Raw genomic sequence first — 21,161 nt, 5'->3', positions numbered from 1 at the left:
GAATTGTACAAGCGATAGGTTCGGATGTGGGTTCGGTTGATCTACTCTCAGCCAAAAGTCAGAAAACCAATATTGTGGGAACTTCTTTAAAATCAAACCTATTCCTGATCTTACCACCAGTGTCTTGTAAATGAGCAGAGGCAATTGACTCCAAGCGTTCAGATCAGTCAGCCCTTCTGCTCATTTAGCTGTAAAATATATAGGCACAGACCAGTCGACCTCTAATGGTGGCTATTGGGTTGGTCTTCTATCAGCGGTGAAGGCCAACGTGTCATTCACTCTGTAAAAGTAGGCCAACAAACAAAACAAAGTCTCATTTATATAGACAATTACTTTTTTAAACACTTAATAATTAATTATCAACTGTATGGAATATATGTTAGATATGTTAAATATTATTGTGTGTGTGTCTGAATATATAACGATTATAAAGTGTTTAATACCAAGAAATCGTTTTTGACCGAGTAAGACAGCTGGTACGCATTCGAGTTCTGTTTGATCAACGATAACTGGTTAAATGTTAGATAACATAATGATTGGTGGACAATTGTACAGATAATGTTATCGATTATTGATAAGACGCAAAGACGATAACAGTAATTCGTACGTTAACTTGGCGTGAAACATTTGTGGTGACAGAATTATTCTGCTTTTTCTATATTAATTTGGAGTATGTGGGATTCGTTATTGTGTCATCCTATCGAGTAAAAAAAAGTGTTGGCAACAATTCACATTCTATCGGTATAAAATATTCGGTGGTATAATAATTAGGTATTAACACATGTTTAAATCCACGTGTTTGCATTAACTCATAACATTAGGATGTTTCATAGTTTAAAATATATAAGTGTGATATTCCCGTTATTATTGCATAAAATTCCGCAAATATATATTAAATACTAAAAATATTTTATTTTTATTTTAAATTTATTTTAAATAATGTTCCGAGATTAGTATATTTTAATGTGGATAGACCTTTGTATAAAAATGACAGTTCGCCTGTGCCATTATCGTATTTTTACTTTAGATTTTAACTTCCACCAGTAAAAGAATTAAAAAGCTATTAGTTTTAAACACATACATGTATATTTTAATATTATTTACTTTATTTGGTTTATATTGATTATCAAATATGCTCATATTAAAGTAAAGAGCGAAGAGATTGCATTCTAATTTTATAAGATTTAAGTTTTATTAATAATCATATTATGGAATACTCAAAGTGTTGAACATTAATAAAATAGCAGAATTAATTAAAAAAAACTTATTAATTATGCTCCATTGTACCTTATTAATTTTAACACTAGGAACCACTAGTTTCACGAGCGATTGGCTGCCGTTATTAAAATCACAAAATTGATCAAAGGTTACGTACTGCGATTCGCCAATTTACAACATTTCTGTCTTTGATGTTTATTTGAGTATTGCCTGACCATTAATTAATTTAAATACTACGTTGATTTCGTTTATTTCATTTTACATATACTCGGAATGTATTTAATTTAAGTACAGTTGTGAAATTGATATGACATAAGTGGTGGATTGGAAGTTTTTTACCAATTAATTCACTCATGTACACACAACTTTACGATCATTATAATAAAATTAATTAGAATGGATTAGATCATGATTTACTGGTTGGGATTACAGTGTTATTAGTGGTATGGATTTGAGTTGGCATATTTTAAAGATTTAACTGTCAAATTTGTTTAAGGGGAATCGTAATCTTAATCATATTACGTAAAGCCCCCTAAATTTACGTCGTTTTAAAAATATTTGTTAAACAATTGCACGTAAGTCTGTACTCTGTAGCCTATTAATTGGGATTTATTTTTTGTTCCAGCTAAAATGGCGCCTGGCTGCGGCCGAGGCATTTGTTGCCACCTGCCAAGAAAGAGGCTCCTAGTATGCATACTTCTGTTGCTTGCTGGGACTCTTTGTACTATCGGAATAGTTACATCTGGATATTGTAAGTATACCTTTACCTAAACGCAGTTGCACTTATATTTACCAAACAAAAGTATCGTAGATGAGTCAACCTAAGACAGTGCAAGAGAACTGTCGTTTCTTTCTATTTAAACCAGCTTAAGGCGGAATTATTTAATAAATAAGTATTTACACAAAATTGTTACACAATATGTATATTTATCACGCTAACCATAAAAAATAAAATGAATGTTTTAATGAAAATTATTTGAGAGCACAGAGAATAATTAAAAAAAATATTTATTATGTAAGTCCTCTTTTGTTCTTTCTTTTGAATATATAAAATTTATAAGCTTATGGATTATATCGTTTTATTGATTGTATTCAATATTCAAATAGCATTTTCATGAACGATTTCGTGTTCAATAAACGGGTTTTGGAAATAATACAACATTGAAAAACAGAATATTATATTGCTATTCACCTCAACATGTATTTGCTGAAGACTTTATTGAATGTTTTAATACTTGTAATGAAATACTGTATTTCGTAAAACAAAAGAGTTTTGGATATGCAACTTACGTACACAACGTCGAAACGAACCAGATTTACGAATATTAGAAGAATTGGTTCTCGTCATTCGATGACAAATTAAATCGACTCTTTGGAAAGTCAATTTCAAGAATTTATCGAAAATTGATATAATGGTGAAGCCCGTCAAAAGGGGTTTATTAAAATAATGATTAGCCATTCGCTCAATTATGTACATTAACTATTCCCGTTGGATTTTATGAACTTTGTTATCGATCACTATGATATATTATAGTACTAGCTGTATCCTGCCACGCATCGCTGTGGCACATTGTGACACGATCACACAAAAGTTCTTAAGTGAAAATTCAGATTGTATAATAATCAGAATCAGATGCATAGTTTTTTGTAAATAAACAATGTAATTGCTAACGACTATTGTTTCTCATGTGACTGCACCATTAGTATTGTGGTTGTTGTTTTCCTCGCTTCCGGCAGATGGCGTGGTCATTGGTATACAGCTCATCGTAAGAAAACTGTTTTAAATAGATAAAAATAATCCTTGATGCAGATTATATACCATGCTAAAATTTCAGCTCGATCGGTGCAGAACTTTTTGAGTCTTAATGTGGATAGAAGATAGTGTTTAAAGAATTAAATATGTATTTAGATTTGATAGTAATAATTGGTCCTACGAAACTATAGGACATTAATTATTGCAAATTGAGAAACCGTACTTCTATGTACATAAAAATGTATAATATGGTTGAGATTTTAACCCTCATAGACGTATTACGTATACTCTTCTTAGTAAATTTATAAGAAAATTCAGCCGAAAACCTTCGCCCAGAAAAGATGATTTTATAGTAAAAGCATTTATTTCAAATACTTTTACGCTTAACACATTTATATTTCTATAATCTCATTCTTTAAGATATTTGTATGCCCTTCTCTGGCAAATTCCTCCTCCAAATCCCGCCATTCCTGTCTGTGTTTTGCAAGTCTCTGCCATTGCCTATATCGCACAAGCAGCTGATATTCTTAATATGGTCTATCCACCTTTTATTTCATATTTCCAGTTTCATATTTTCATGCTACACATTTCTGTTGCTTTTGCCATTAGCCCCATTTCGCATTGTTTTTTTTTAATGGGACATCTGATACCTTACTCGTAATGAACTGAAGGTGAGCTAATTATCTTATTATTAAGATCCTTTTTCAAGGTTTGCTAATGGACCTATTGTATCTTTGTGGATATGCCGAAGCTAATGTTTCCAGTTAATTGCAGTGTATTGTTTAAGGCCCACACAAACATGCTGTCATAGATGTGTATGGTTCGGTGTTGGATTTCAATGGCACTGATAGACAAACAAAGGCTTGACATACAGATCGCAGCCTGAATACGTGACTTCATTTATGCATTTAGTCGAAAAAAATGTGTATTTAAAACACAAAATTTTACTAAGAGATAAGCTTGAGTAAATATTTTTCTGTAGATCACGTTACTTCCAGTCAAAATAATCTGCAAATATTAATTTAAGAGTTAATAGTAGTTTAGTAGTAGCGTCCGTCCTTACTTACGGATGTATGAGCATTTAAAACCGATCTCAAAGTATTCAAATACAACTCTTTTTTCTAAGTCTCGCGCGGTGCAAGGAATATAATATTCGACATATGTTTAATGTCGTAGCCAAAAACAAACGTGTGTATATAACAAATATACATCCAACTTCATTATATAAAGAAATGATAACTATGGATTCTGTAACATAACTTCCAAAAGTAAGCCTAACAAAAGCTATACTATTTAACACTTAGTGAATATAATTGTTTTTTTATAATACAAGACCAATTGAAATAAGAAGTACTCTTTTTAAACACTTTAAAGTGCATTTTGGAGTCAGAAAAATGACAATTTTGGATACATGGTTTATTACGTCGATAACACTGAAAATGTTTTAACTTTCCCAAGAACTAAAGATAAAATTCCATTCCCAGTACTTTTCTCAGTGGTTTCGTTGAATGTGACGATGTGTAGAGACGGAATGGAGATGACTTCAAAAAACAATAAAAGGATTGGCAACTTTCTTCATTATGCCGTTTTTCATTTTCTAAAAAATTTCAGTGTTACCTTGCTATAACAGTATCAAAGTAAAAATATAATTATAATATTTCGAAACGTTAATCCAAATCAAACCCATATAATTGATTTAAAAAACCGCAAATATTGGGCTACAGAAGATTAATTTACTTCTGTTATTACAACGATAATAAGTTATAAATCGGATTACAAATCCTTTGTAAAGCCATTAGCTCTCAAACGTCGGTGCATCAATAAAATTAAAATTAATTTTATTAATTTATTTTGCGAGGATATAATTTATCTAAAACTTAAACCTTTCAATTAATTGTTAGCTAGTTAGTTGGAAGGCATAAGCACACAACGCAACTCTATTCCATTACTGTGAGTTGCAATTAATTAATACTTCCTCTCAACATCTCTTTATTTATGTTGGGTATTTGGTTATCTTGTACAGTGTTAGCCTTGTGCATTAAGCGTGCATCTCTCAAATGTGAGGTTGCCTTGGAATTACTGCTGGGTACTAATGGATGTGAGTAATGAAACATAGCCATGCCTTAGAAAGTCGATGGTGTGTGAATTCTGTATTTGAAAGGGCCGATCACCAACATATTAAAATAAACACTTTAAGGAACAGAAAACTCTGAAGATAAAAGGATCTGGCGCAATTGTTTTATTCAGTAGTGCATTGTAGATAGTTTCTTTTCTTGCCCTTGTAAATAATATAGAAATTGTAAAATAATTATTAAAATTTTCTTACAAATGAAACAACTGAAATATCTAACCAAAATAAAAATATTGATAATATTATAAAGCTATTTCGATTTTTTAGTGCATGTGTTAAATCTATAAATATAATCTTATATAAAAGATCTTACAAAAATACAGACAGACCATAATTAGGAACCGTTCCTTAAATAGCGTGTGACGTTAGGAATTAAATATATCATTAATTCTCAGCATGTACACTTGTGAACGTCAATAAACTATTGAATGCGTCTAAATATAAATTTACTACTAGTTCTTAAATGGTCTAAGGTAGACGATGGCAGTCAGTCTCCGAGACTTTTAAATCGCCAAGATTTTTTGTTTTACTTAAATGTTTGCAAAGAACTGAAACCAATACACCTTGTGTAAATCCTTCATAGTGATTATAATAATAAAAAATTAGAAAACAAAATTTGCTGTAACCGAAATAGTCCAGTCATTATATACATTTGGAAATGAAAATGAACCGAGAAAGCCAATTTTTGGATATTACGTAGGGAGCGCTTAGAAATTGTCGACCAAAATAACCTTGTGCAATTTCCGCCATCTCGAAAAAGGGTTAAATTCAGTTTTTTTCGATATCTTTGACGATAAATAAGGAAACAGCGAAAAACAATTTTTTCCCCAAATTTTTTTTTAAATCGAAATCTCGATAACGATCGATTGATCGATACGTGAAAAATGTATAGAACCTTAATTATAGATCGCAACAAAAAAGTATCGTTCAAAAAATTTAAAATCTGAACGGGGAACCAAGTTATGATGAAAAAACTGAATCTAACCTTTTTTTCAAGATGGCGGAAATTGCACAAGGTTATTTTGGTCGACAATTTGAACTAAAGCTTTTCTAGCCCTACAGAATATCCAAAATTTGGCTTTCTCGGTTAATTTTCATTTCTAACCAGATTTTTCCGACGTAATGTCTGGCAGAAATAATTTGTATTTCAATATTTATTATTACAAATAAATTAATTTTACTACAATAAAAGACTAAAAAAGCGAAGGATTTTCTTGCATATTTTTATGTATGTCAAAGCTCCACCATGTTCTAATCTCAACGATTACGGCGTCAAATTATTTGACTTTGAATTGAGTGGTATCCAACGGGATTCGTAATCAAATAGATGAAGTTCAAAATATTAACTGAAATATCTGTTGAAAAATCTAAAATTTGCGCAAATACAAATATTTTTGTTGTAAATATTAATATGTGGGATCACACTACTGTGCCAGGTGTCACAACATCTAATCTCGCTATGAGAGCGTTAAATGCTCATATAGATAGGAAATCTATTCATCTGCTGTCAAAATTGAATTCACCCAGTCGGACACAGAATTTAATATAGAATATGCAATTACAGTGAAAATCTATCAAAATTACAGGTGTAATTCGACGTTTCAATATAAAATACAATTTCAGTACTATATTGAAGCTTCTGTTTATTACACAGAATGATAATTAATAAAATGGTTCTGTAAACACTATTGACATTTGCTCAAAGACCTTTGACACATGTCAGAATTAATTAAATATGTTTTCGAAGTCATATAAACAAATTTTATATTTTCATTGACTTGAGTGTTTTGAAATCCGATTACTATGACTACTATGCTAATTGCTAAGAGCCTTCAAAACTAAACCAATATGACAAATCATTAAGAATATGGAGATTGTTTCCGAAAATTATAACAAATTTTTAGCACACATTAAAACCTAAATAAAGAAAAATAAAATAAAATGAAATTCTTCCAGCTTATACAACAAGAAGATAGATGAAGTTAATTTACTTACATACAATTATTAGTTTTGTTAGTAAATAAGTTTGTATCCTAAATTTACTTGTGGTAGTTTTTCCTTAACCCACAACGGACTCATAAACTGCATCAAAGTAAAAAACGACTTTGAAATAATTATTATTTTAACCAAGTATGCAAACTTTCTACACAGATTGTTGAGTGTTGATTGAGAGCGAAGGGTCATATCCTTATGTTTAAGTTTGTGTACTGGAAATGACTTTAAAACTTTTTTAAATAAAAAAAGAAATTTAAAGAAAATTGGTTTTAACGATAGACACATGCTTTGTGCAAGATTATAATAAGTTCCACATAGATTTGATTATGGTTATTAAAACATCTTACGGAATATTGTCCCATTCTTCTAAAAGTACTGTTCATATATATATAATTCAAATGTGAAGGAAATAAAAAATCAATAAGAATCAATGTTCAACAACACGCAAATCAGATACTACGAATAAATTTTACTTCATTTATATAAATATGGACAGTTTCTCCATATTTATATAAATGAATCTAAAAAATTTTTATACTTATTAAAAAAAAACATTTCAAATTAATCTTGAAGTTTGATGCAGTTTATGAGTCCGACAGTATATTTAACTATTATTCTTCATTCTATAAAACTCCTCTGTAGGTGAAAGCCTCCTCCAAAAATCCGCTAAAACCTAAGTATCCTACTCAATTATTATCTAATAACAAGCATATTACACGTAAACGTTTGAAGTCAGTTAAGAGATGACGACGTTATAAGTTAGTTAATTTAAAACCTTATTACAGCCCGGATACCTCACGAGTTCCAGGTCCATACTCAAATAGCTGAAATGCAAACCCATCTTAAATTTTTGGAATCCTTATACAGGGCTCGTCAGGAGGATATAATTAATTTGGAGGTAAATGAATTTTGATATATGAAGGCAAGTGGTGAAGGTTGGATTTTCTATATATTTTTTTCTTATTCGTATTTCTTCTTAACATTTTCATTAAATATTCATAATCACAATTTACTGGCATATAAACAGCATGTATAGACCTACCGCTTATTTTTTAACTTTATTAAATACATGAGACATTTCCATTGTTAAATTTTCGAAAATTATGCGTTTGTCATTATTTTAACAGTTATAGCGGAGCCAGGAGTGTCTAACAGTCGCAAGAAAACTCTAGGTTTATTAAAGTTAATTTATTCCACCAGCATTAGGACGCACCTGGGCTATCCGACGTTAAAATTATTCTCACTTCGTACTAACACTTCTTGAGAGTAGCCCGCACTTCAGCATAGATTTTAGTATAGATTTACGCTGCATGCAAAGCAATTAGAAATGCTTTGAAGGAAAAAAGGAATAACATGGTACAGTTCCTGAGTCACAGTACAGTTCCTGGAATACTTGGAATGCTAGTTAAAATTAATTACCTGAAGACCTGAGCAGAATGGCAGGGCATTGTTGTATATAGTTAAACAAATTATTAATATAAATTGTATAATTCAAAGCAAAAATAATTTTCTCTATAACCATTTACAAATATATATCAAATGAAATTTTTAATACATTATTAAATTATTTAGACTTAAGAGCAAAGCGTTTTATGATTGTTTCACTGTTGACGATACCGTAATAACACAATACGACGACGAACGTCATACTTTGACGAAATATTGGAACGTAGAACGATATGTCACCTCTCTTCGCAAAAATATTATGACCTGAGTTTCGACAAACTGAGATATATTATTACGAGTCTTAATTTTTTTTTTTTTTGCTTGTGGCACTTTTATGATTGTGACAGAATTCGAATCTATTTTTATGGCTGTTGTGATCTTTTCCAGTTAAGTTAGATTAGGTAAACGAGTATTACTAACATTGTGCACAATATCGCCGTAGAACACGTGAAACAAAAGAAGAAATCGTGTTTTGTAATAATAAAATGTTTTACTAAAAAAATTATATTTATACATCACCTAAGAAATACAAAAATGAAAAATACATTTAAACAGTTGTAATAATGCTTTAATACTTCGTTCCCTTGGCCAAGGCCAATATATATAAATAAAGATAATGATAAATCAGGTTGCGCAGGAGTTTATTATGGAACTGTACTATATTTTACGTTTTATTAAAAGTTTATTATATTTTTAATTAATAAGTTACGGAAACGTTGTTCATTCACCCGCCTAAGTTTAGTTTACGTCAAACATATGATAAACTTACTGCAACAAGCGTTCACTTGTAGATCGGCTTATCTATAGTTGAAGCAAACTTCTTAATATTAAACAATGTCTAACTTTTGGGAGTATTCTGTTCAACACAGTTCTGTAACTTGTTTTCTGTGCATTGCTTGCTTGGTATTTAAAAATATTTCGCATTATAGTATTGTCTTTTATTAACATAACTATTACACATTTAAAGAAAAACACTTTAAATACAATAATACATAACTTTAATCCGTAAAAAAATGTGCGTGTTTTTTCTTTAAATATTTTGCATTAACAGTAGATAACGTAGAAACACTGCATTTGGTTATAAAAACTGGCGACTGCGTTTCTAACATGCTGTCTAACTGGTCCTGGTGAGCGTATTTTGATGATAAAGATTCGCCACTGTTCCTTAAGGAACTAACTTAATCGTTAATCATATTTAAATTCATTATCATATCAGTTTAATCATATATCATGTCAGTTTGACGTCATTGTTTGTTTTGTTTTATTTATATTTTCTAATAATTTTTCACTGTCAGTATTTTTACAATTATTTTAAATCTTTTTTCCAGCACAAAATCGGAACCACTTCCATCAATGTTTCACAGCGTCCAACTGTTAATGATAACCAAAATACAAATAACCCGGACGTTACAACTCTGCTTAACAACTCGGGTATGATAAAAGTTGCATTATTTTTTATTTTAACCATAAAGTCCAACTGAGAGCTGTTTAATTTGAATCGGGGGGTAACGGGCAGAAGGCTCACATGATAAGTGATGCCGTCCATAGACACACAATGCCAGAAGGCAGAAAGCGCGTTGCCGGTTTACGCTGTTTTCTTGAAGGATCGTAAGTCGAATTGGTTCGGAAATCATTGTCATGTTATCAATGGGTTTCAAATAGTGGTGGAATCAGTTGTGGAACGACGCACGTCGAGGTGCTACGTGTATTTCGCATTCTGCTTTGACGATAATGAAACTCAGGTGCAGGTATTAATCTAAACAAGTTCTCTGAACATTTGGTATGATGGCCAAAGCGTCTAAGAATGGAGGAGTAGCGACAAAGGTGTTTTGTTAGCGGAAATGTATTTTATCGAACTAATTGGCGACTAGACTTTTGACTTCACTATCAAGCTCCGGTGATCGACAGCTGCCCGTGAAATACATACATGGCAACTGTAAAGAGTATCGCCTGTGCTATCGTCGTATCGATGACGACGTCGATGCTTCGATCAGCTAGAAAGCTTCAAAAGAAGTGCTCTGTGCTACACCTGGTCGAAGGCTTTTGGTATATCCAAACTGACCGCCAACTTAATTGTCTCTGGCTACCTATGTGCTAATCGAGCCGTACTGATCATCGTTAATCAGCTGGTGTCCCACTGATTATCTCTAGAGCTGCCCGTTCATAAGAGTTGCCATTGTTTTGGAGAAGAAGGAGGTTATAGCGAATAGGCGATATTTGGAAGGATCAGAGAGATCGTCATTTAAGGGATCGGATATATTTATATTTTGTTATATACTTATATACTAGCCTTTTCCTTGGCTAATACTAATAAGTAGATGTGGTGTGTGTGGTGGTAATGTTAAATTAAAACGTTGTATTCAGCACATTTAGCACTGCGCTTTTTTTAACCTTCATTCGTCTCTATAATTGAGTATTGTGTCAATTCTGCGATGAAAAGACGTAAGTTAAACCGGTGCAATGGGACTGATTTATTTTTTAAGAAACGGGGCTATTATATATTAAAATATAATATGAAATTCCAAGGATGGCACAACTTTGATACATTAAGTTCTAATGGAATACATATTCCGATATAATTTATTGATAGTTAATACTTAAAAACGATGCTAACAATATACTTATTAACAGTTTTGTTAGCGTTCTGTTTCAATGGTATAACTATTACTGAATTGAATACTGAAATTCTACAATTCAACTTCGTAAAATGGCCCCTCTGTGTAACTTTAACGGAAAAGCTGATACAAACTAACGGCCCCGAATGTAAGGCAAAAATTCCTCCGTGCGAACATGACTTTTTATTAACAGCCCATGCTCAAAACAATATGGGATCAGTGAATTTCAGTTTCAGTTCAGCCTTAAACGAAGAAAAGGATTTATTTTACTTGTCGACCCGTGTTCCTCGTACACAATGCGAATAAAAGTGTCGCTGTAGTATGACCGGATTGGGAAGACTGGTAATTTTTTGATCGATCTTAATTGATAATGGGTGTCAGATGATGGTAGGATGGTGTAATTTCCCTTTTAACCTAAAGGGATGATTCTCGAATTGTCTAAAAACTGACCGTGACTGTGACAAGCTAGTGGTTAAAGGGCTGTATTCAGTTTGATTAAATGCAAGTGATTAGTAATTAAGGATGATTAGTGCAGGTGTGTAGTGCAAGTACAGTCCAATTCTTGTTTAGTAGCCCTGTTAAGTAAATCTGACGCTAAACAATAAAATGACATGTTCTGACAGCTACTCGCAGTTCAATCGCAATAGTGAAACCCGCTTCGAATCACGTTACTACGACAACAGACAACTAATCACCTGCACTCTCAGTCACAGTCCACACTTGTTTTCTCCTAAACACTAATCACCAGCACTAATCACTAATCAAAGTGAATACAGGCCTTTAAGCCGAGAAGATCGTTAACTGTCGGAAAATATCAGCGCGTATCATAAGATATAAAGCGGGAAATTTTAGGTCACTTCAGATGTCTAACGCAATTATAATGTGAAATTAAAGATTGTGAAAAAAATAATTATCGGTTTGTAAAATTTATGAACTTTATCGATAGAATTCGGTTGCAACTTGCAAAGTGCTAAGGTAAGTAGTTAGGCATTTTATCGGCAAGAGGGATAAAGTTTTGTTTTTATTATAATATGTTGAATCATTTTTATTATCGGTTGATAGAGATATGGATATAACTTATTGATAATTATGATAAGAAACACTAAGTGTCTAATTCTAAATTGTGCTGTTAAGATAAGTTAGGATTAAAATAATTCCCCGTATCCTATTTTTTACATATAGCTGATCCAGTTATTGATATATTTATTATTAAAAGGTTCAGGACTCAAACTCCACAACCCAATTAAGAATACCTTAAAATTTAATAGTTAAAATATATTATTAAAAGGAGTCCCTTTAGGCATGGTTCCAAAGATACTGGCAGCGTTCCCCCTTTGAATAGCTAGTCTAATTCTTTGTCCGAGATAGCTGCCAGCTCTTCGTTCTCCTGTGATGTCGACTAACCTTTTTGATATTTCCCTAAAAAGCCTTAGGTATAGCGCTAGGACCCCACGGATCAAGGGACACCAAGGGCCTCGACACCGAATGAGACAAAATCATATTCAGAGCCTAGACCCCTGTATTTGGCTTTAGCTTTTTCAGCCGCATCACAAGCCGCACCAGAACTGTTGTTGGTTCCACGAAGATGGGAAGAGATACTATTTGTGATTGTCGAGGGTTATATATCGTATTCGTTAAGTTACATATATATATTTAATTAGGAATGTAAACGAAACCAATCATCGCAGAATTGTTGCCAAAATGAGAGATTTCGACACACTCAGAAATTGTAAAACATTCTCGTTTCCGGTAATAGCTTGTTAGCGATAAGGCCGCCCGTTGCATCCCTTGTAATTTATATATTTTGTGTTATTTGTATTTCTTTAGCAACGAAGTGTAAATAAATAAAATAAATAAATAAATATCCAAAAAGGTCGACTATTCTTGTATTGCAGTATCACTAAGATTTATGAACCCTTAGCCACGTTAGCTTTTGATAGCACTACCACAAATATGTTTGTAATAAGCTTATATATTAAACGATTAAAGATCGTTATCCAGCACCAAACAGCATTTCGTTTAACGTGTATCTGAACATATATATAACAACTGCCAGACTTATGATATATAATATTCCAAGCTCTCGACATCCTCACATGATATCCTTATGTAATGGACAGGAAAATTACACAGGTAACTTTTAAGGTAACATTTTTATACCCTCCTATACATGCTAATGTACATAAAACATATATACGTCACACAACGCGCAGATAGTTGATGGCATCATGGCGATATGCTATAAAATAATTTCCATCAATTCTATGAAGGAAAAGAGCCGTAAATTCTCAATTGAAACAGATTAAAAATACGATACAACAACTTTACGATAGTTGCGTCTCCTTTTCCTATAGGTACTATATTCGTCAATATGTAGTCAGTTTTTTTACATCTTTAGTAATAATTACTAAACGTATTCGAACAATGCTTTTATTTTGTTCCAAATGCTGCTGCAGTAACGTCTTTCATACTAAGTCTTCGTTTTTCTGACAACTTTTGAATTGAATTAGTTGTTCTATGGTCTCTGGTATCGAAACAAACTTTCTGCGCGCCACATTTTGTAATTTCCTACAATATTTCACACACTTCAATTCCTACAATTCACTATGCACTATGCAGTACCCTTTGTTTCACAACACTAGATTTATTTAACCATCCTTCCCAAAAGCACAAGTCAACTATTATATTATTAATTTTGTCCACAGACACCATGCTCTCGCTAGGGGTGCGCTCCAAAGAACTAGCCTCGATGAAGACCGTTTTCGTTTTCCAACTTCTGCCTCATCTGATGAACGATCCTGCAAGTCTACGTCCAGCCTTCCACATGAATGGGAACCGTGGATTCGTCAAGAATGTTATAGGAATACCAACTGTAAAGCGAGATAAGGAGTCATACCTCATGACATCCTTGACGGTAAGTCCGTTTGATTCTCTTCAAGGTTTATGTCCTAATGCTTAGTGGTACCCATAGCGATATTCAAGGACATGCCGGCGTTGACGCACGTCTTCCTTCCTCGCAGGTGTCCTTCAGTGGCGGCTACTAAGTCTCTTGGTCCTCTTTTTTTTTATATAAAAGGTGGGACCCCTACATCCTAGCCTATCACGCACGCAATCAGGCAGATTTGTGACGGAGTGGCTAAGCAGCAGGGAAGTGTCGAATTCTCCCCTTTCCTAAAAAGGGACATTATTAACATGGAGGGTTGGCGTCTCCCGCCGGGCCCGGGCAACAACTACTCCGGAAATTTGTCATAATATCTTGGTCCTCTTGATCCACAGGGACCTATATATATATGTCTGTTACCTATATCCAGTGAAAAAGAGTATCCGTAGTAGTTTTACTGTCCCTGTTATGTGCAACCTCCCGTTAATTCAGTTTCTTTTCTTCTTCTTCCCTCTATTGATCCAGCGGATCCTGGGCAGTGCTACTAATATCTGACAACTTGGCCGGCTTAATTTACTTTTTTTTAAATACCTAATAGAGGGACATACGAGCATGCGGGACGCCCAAAACGCCGGCCTTTGAGGGAGGAGTACGTTAGAATTTTGAATAGTTGGGGATCGTATCGTATCGGGAGGGAAGTCCCCTAACGAGTGTCGTTTCCACGTTTCGCTAGTTTGCAAAAGAAAATTCCTTGTGAAACGGACTGTGAAAGATTTCCGGCCATCAAGGTTACTGCCCGATCTTGGTCCATACGCTCAAATTCCAGTCCCAGTCAACGCTGTAGAATCATAGTCGTTGTATGTTAATCTTAATCTTCGAATATATCGTCAGTTATTCGGGAGTAAATCCATTTTAGGTTTTACCATCTACAATTCTAAGAATAGAGAGCCTATTCGGGAATTGTAACTAAACAGCCGTTTAGCACGGGTTAACGGAGCTATTCTAGAATAGTGTAATGGCGTCAGTCAGTCCAATCATCTGATTTCTGTCATTTCACAAATATTTATTCTGTGTTTTAATTTCAAGTCAACGCAACGTACTAAAATAATACTTGTAGAATGCAACCTAACTGTTTCACACTATAATACGGCAAAATCGAGTCGACATGATGTGAACAACATTTATTTGCCGAGTTTTAATAAATTTATCGTTGGATAAATTTAAAATTATGTTAAATAATTATAAGTTTACTTAGCTTCAATCTGATAAAAAGGGTTTTCTTTAAATTATTCTCATAAAAATCTGACAATCTATTACATCGTGCCAGATTCGTATTAAAAGCTCAAAGCTTTGAACGTGATAGTGTGAAATATGACACCAGCTTTAAAGAGAGTCGGGCAATATTGTTCAGAGTAAAGTTGAAGTGCCTATACTACAAACTCGTTATTAGCCAGCGATCTGTATGAAAACAATTTAGTTTATGTAAACTTGCCTTGTATTTTTAAGATAATAATAATAAACTCTAATTTATTTCTTAAAATATTTACAAAATACACACTTAGAAAAATATATATTATGTATATATGCACATTTTTTCAAGGGACTATAGGCCTTCTCCTATGGGCTCCATCTCTCTGACATAAGCATTATCCTCCCAATCTTAGCCACTAACTTACTAAAGCTCTCTTTATCTCTCTCTTTTCCTGGTGACCCTTTCCACTTTGCTACCCTCTTTATGTAGATATTAAAACCAATGTTAACAAAAGATAATATTTGAACTACATTGAATATTGAAAAGAAAATAATTAATAAAAAACAGTATGTATGATAGTAATCTGTAGTGAGAAAACTTTCAAGCCAACGTCGTTAGTTATCAAATAATTTTCTATTTAACTAACGCTTGTAATAAATACTTGCAAAAAATTAGTGATTATTAGACCACCTTCTTGCATTATTAAGCCCATTTATTTTAACACGGTTTTTTGAATACATAATATATTGAACCAATATCACGATACTGGGGCGTCCTGCTTGGTAGATGCGAACTGAACTGAATATTGTTCCTCAGCATTTAATCGACGGCTTGAATGAGGAAGACTTAGACGACACCTTGATTGTGATCTTCGTGGGTGAGACTGACATCAATTTCGTCCTCAAAACTGCTAAGGACATCCAGGAAAAGTGAGTAATGATTTGAGTAGTTTGTAGTATTTTTTTTATAGGAAAGGGGGCAAACAGGCAGGAGGCTCACTTGATGTTAAGTGATACCGCCGCCCATACACTCTCAATGCCAGAGGGCTCGCGAGTGCGTTGCTGGCGTTTTAAGAAATGGTACGCTCTTTTCTTGAGTGCCCCTAAGTCGAATTGGTTCGGAAATACTTCAGTGGGCTGCTTGTTCAGCAGTATTTTATTTTATACATAATTTTTCTCTGACGTCTAACTTAACCAGCTATTTACCAATCACGCAATAAGATTGACATTAGAAACACCCCAAAAGTACAGTCTTAGTTTAAAAAAAAATCATATAGATTTCTCTCTTTCTTTTATTTGATGACAGTTAAAAAACATTAACATTAAATATTCGTCCCATAGCCTGTTAAATTCATGCATTTGAATTGGATTCATGTGAGTGAAGTCGCCTTGATAAAATAAAACATCACAAACAGTAACTTTAGATTTGTGTCGTATAAGCTATAAGACTGTATATTTATAGTAAAATCTCGTTATCGTCTGACTTCAATCTCATCACTTCTGGTTTCCTTTGAGCGATCTGTTCATATTTACAATGTAAGAAAGTGAGAAAATCGAATATTTAAAATAATAGAACGACTGTTTGAATACTCGGCCAAATTGCGGATTACTCGTAGCTATCATGAGCCCTTTAGGCATTTCACAATGATTGCATTACCACACGTTAGATTACCACACAACTTCGATTAGTCAGGACACTCGCAAGCTATTTTTGCCTAAAGCCAAAAATTTAGTGTTGCTATCGCAAAACATTTCTAATTTCCACGACTGAAATTCTGATGTTTTATTGTAACGAAAACACCGTGATCCTATTTTACCTGAATTCATTTGGATTAAAATTTCGTATCTACACATGCTATAAACTTTAATAATTTAATCGCCATTATGATTAGTTATCTGATTGTAGATTTATAGCCGGTAGTAATAAACTTAGAAATTCTTTTAGTAAGCGTTGGATAAAATCATAATACTTGATAAAAGAACACAAAAAAGATTATTTGTTGCATCAGTTACCTACATGTTGTAATTCAATTATATCAATACATGTTATGTAATAAAGATATTCCGTGTATATGTCGGTTATTGTGACAAAAAGTACAGTAATGAATAATATTCTTCAAGTAGTCTCATATTTTTAGAGTTATCGTGTAAGTGTGTAAGCACATGGGCGAAAAACACGATATTTATTTGTATATATAATTCTATTCTATTTCCATACTACGACGTGGGAAACCTCCAAACATAATAATCCTAAGCCACTTTAAACTTGAAGAAATTACCCTTACAAACGAAATGACGTTTAAACGCTAACCTTGAATGAGGCAGTATACATCTACATTTTTTAGAAGTATGTACAGTATTCAAAAATGTAAAGAGATTTGTCTTAAGTATCAGCTCTTCCAACAAAACACTAAATTGTACTCACAATATTGAGATTTTAACGAAACCATATCTTTACAGTAATAATACTAATTTAACACATTGTTTGAAGTGTAAGATGGTGAATGTAAAGCTAGGTTAGGTCTCCGTATCATCTCCATCTGTAAGATGTTGTATTGATCCATGTTATAATGAGAGATTATTCCTTTTCTTATACATAGATTTCCGGAACACGTCAAAAGTGGGCTCATCGAGCTGCTGTCACCAACTGCTGCATATTACCCGGATTTCGATACAATTCCGTTGACACTTGGCGATTCCGCTAAGCGCGTCAAATGGAGGACAAAGCAAAATTTGGATACACTCTATCTCATGGCGTATGGGCAGTCTCGGGGCACATACTATCTGATGCTGGAAGATGACGTTATAGCGAAGAAATCGTTCATGAAGGTTTGTAAAACAAAAATTTTGTTTGAGTACTAGTAATTATTTCTAATATAAAATAATTAGTAAAATTTAACGTCAGTCGGATAATTGTGTTTTCAAAAACATGTCAAAATTTGGTAAGAAGTATTTTAGAATTATATTGACAGGTCTTGTCTTAATTAGCAAGAATTAAAAACATCTGATCATCCATTCATATTCGCCTTTATTTTTTCTTTTAACAGTCATCTAATATTTAAAGAAAATGTATGAATGTTTTAGAGCGTTTTTAATTAATTATCATGCAATAATTAGTTACTTGCGCGAATTCTTTAAATGATGTATATAAAAATGTTCTTCTCGGCCACAGCGGCTATTTTGACACTTGCGAAAGCGATTTAAAATAGACCTACAGCTTTACACCGGCATTTAATTTAAAGGCATTTCGTTTAGACCAATGAAGTAGTGTAATACCTAGGTAACACTAAATGTATTTAGAAAATGAAAAACGGCTTAATAGAGCAAGAGCCCGTGAGTGCCAGACCTTCGTTATTATCCTAGCTTTGTTGTTGAGTAAGCCCACAACGAAAGTCATAATAAATCATTGACCGACAATTTTCTCGCGTTACAAGAGTTTTATATTTGCCGTCAATTCACAAAAACAAATGACAATTTTTTAAACAAATTCTAAAATTGAAATTCATAAAAAGTTTCATCAGCAATGTTTTTGACTGGCCAGTTCTAAAGACTTTCAGTGTTACCCACATACATACCTCTAACTTTGCTCTCATCAAAAGCTACTTTGCCGGCAACGATTATATTCAAATAAATAAGCATTGGCTTTGTATTGTTGTGTTGGCCCAGTGGCATGAGCGAGCGACTCTCATCTGGTGAGGCCGCATGTTCGAACCCCGTGTTGATCTATTCCCATCTATCCCTCAACGATTAAGAAAAACAAATGATCGACGAAACAGATACAGAAATCAGACTCCAAGACGTCAGGGTCATTCGTATTTTTGTTTCAGGAAATAAAACATTACACGGCGGTTACATCTGTGTCAGTGCCCAATTGGTTTTATATAGAATATTGTAATATTGGTGGGATTGGGAAGCTGTTCAAATCTGCCGATCTCGTACATTTTATCACTTACGTACAGCTCTTTTATTACAATATGCCCATTGATTGGCTACTTGAGAGCTACTTGGCTGATCGCGTGTGCACTATCGATAAGACAAGCGTAAGTATATTCTAAAATTAAATTATGTTAGAAAATCGAAGTTCGATTAAAAGGTTATGTAATGGCAGCTTATTCAAATAGTATTAATAAATATATATCCTCGTAGTTTTTGTGATCTTAGTAATTAGAATCTGTTTTAAATTTACGCTTTAAATTTTATCTTTCGTCTGATAACTAAATTTTTAACCAATACTCTAATTTTTACTAATTCCTCGCCTGTTCGTGTCACTAGGATGATATAATAACAGGGTTGCAGTATCTCATCATTATTTAATTTAACATTTATTATTTATTAATATTTAATTTGAACACTTTAAGAAATAGCTTCATTGGTTCCATCAATTGGGTTTAAAAGTGGCTCTAACAGAGTTTAAAACCCCGATGGAGAAGTTTTATTCATCGTGTAATTCTGGTAATTTTGCGTTGTAGGCTACATGTGGAAAGAACAAACTTCTAATCCGCCCCAGGTACAAGGAGTCTCTCTTTCAGCACATTGGCTTTTTCTCTTCTCTGAAAGGAAAGATTCAAAAAGTCAAGGTAGGTATGATCTAGCAGATCAGTTCACCCTTTCCTTTTACTCATATTATTCAAGTTTTTTTATTTTTAAGAAAGAAGAAAGAATTTTTATTGTAACTAGGCGAGAAATGTATCAATAGCAAGACTGATTCGCTTTACTAATAGCTTTTAATGCTAATCTTTTAGCATTTAATTAATAACAATTATTTGGAGTAAGAACACTATTGGCCTAATGGAGCGTTGAACTCTTAAAACTGAGGTCGTGGGTTCATACCCTATGCGTAACAGCATGTCATAGACCCAAAAATCGATCACGTATGGCACAAAAGGTCAAAAACTCGTTATAAATGCACTAGAGCTATATTTGCGACTCTATTCGATCATAATATATGGTCTATTATAGGACCACACATTCGCCGGCGTTTTACCTAACCACTTCCCACACAAGAATCCACCAGCACGCGTAGTGAAGACGGACATCGAAGTTCACTCTGATTATTACATCGGCAACGCATACAATGGAGAAACCTTCTTTTGGGGTGTCAATCCGAAGGCGGGCGCTCTAATCGAGTTCTGGTTCGAAAAGCCAACAGACGTTATTGGGTTAGTTATATAAAATACAAGAAAGTAGTTAGTTAAATGTGAAAGAAACGTTTATTTCGAACGATATCGCAGCGCCTATAAAACTAAGAAACCCTCACGTGTAGCAATAGTTTTACTAACAATTATCGTCACAAAACTTTCAGTGTCAATATTTATTTACCAGTATACTAATAATAACAGTAAATATTGCAATAGATAACAACAAGGTTAATGGAACATTACAAATACAGATGAAAATAAAAATTTATAAAAAACTATAAATATATGTATGGAAGACAAGCTTAACCTACCAAAGCCAATAGATTTCGTCGCATTTCGTCGTCGTTAAATCGAAACACGTTACATGGAGTTAACACGTTATATTGTTTTGCTACCAAATTATTTATAATCTTTAAAATTAAATTTCAGATACACGTTCCGCACCGGCAACGGTCTGCATCCGACTGACAAATTGAAGGACGCTGTGGTTGAAATCTTCCCCCACGAGACACGAGAGTTTATAGTGATTGACTCTTTCGACGAATTCGGACTTGCTGATGGCGTGATTAAACGTGAATATTCCCCCCTCGACGCAATCCGCATCCGTGTGATGAAGTCTATGACACACTGGCTTGTTCTTAGCGAGGTAAATCGATTATCTTTATTTTCATATACATATAGTGCCACATACTTTGCCTGGCATGCGGCTGAAATTGGTTAGGCGCCATTTTGA

General features: G+C 33.4%; 1 protein-coding gene across 4 annotated transcripts in view; it reads left to right on the top strand.

Moving 5' to 3' along the window:
- LOC111003402 (alpha-1,3-mannosyl-glycoprotein 4-beta-N-acetylglucosaminyltransferase A) overlaps window positions 1-21,161 on the top strand; it is a 46,232-nt gene that overhangs the window by 20,532 nt on the left and 4,539 nt on the right. For 2 of the 4 annotated variants that reach the window (XM_022273880.2, XM_022273878.2), the window contains exons 2-11: window positions 1,844-1,969; window positions 7,883-7,995; window positions 9,872-9,974; window positions 13,864-14,072; window positions 16,108-16,220; window positions 17,891-18,119; window positions 19,118-19,330; window positions 19,760-19,867; window positions 20,250-20,449; window positions 20,858-21,074. In XM_022273880.2, coding sequence (XP_022129572.2) covers window positions 1,849-1,969; window positions 7,883-7,995; window positions 9,872-9,974; window positions 13,864-14,072; window positions 16,108-16,220; window positions 17,891-18,119; window positions 19,118-19,330; window positions 19,760-19,867; window positions 20,250-20,449; window positions 20,858-21,074 — 1,626 coding nt within the window. In that variant the 5' untranslated portion in view covers window positions 1,844-1,848. Of the gene's footprint in view, window positions 1-589; window positions 772-1,843; window positions 1,970-7,882; window positions 7,996-9,871; window positions 9,975-13,863; window positions 14,073-16,107; window positions 16,221-17,890; window positions 18,120-19,117; window positions 19,331-19,759; window positions 19,868-20,249; window positions 20,450-20,857; window positions 21,075-21,161 lie in introns of those variants that run through there. The other 2 variants (XM_022273881.2, XM_022273879.2) reach the window with 2 other exon arrangements.

The sequence above is a fragment of the Pieris rapae genome, chromosome Z, assembly GCF_905147795.1.
Source record: "Pieris rapae chromosome Z, ilPieRapa1.1, whole genome shotgun sequence".
In the NCBI taxonomy this organism is placed as follows: domain Eukaryota; kingdom Metazoa; phylum Arthropoda; class Insecta; order Lepidoptera; family Pieridae; genus Pieris; species Pieris rapae.
Note: the sequence above shows the minus strand (reverse complement) of the source record. Positions and strands in the feature narration are given on the sequence as shown.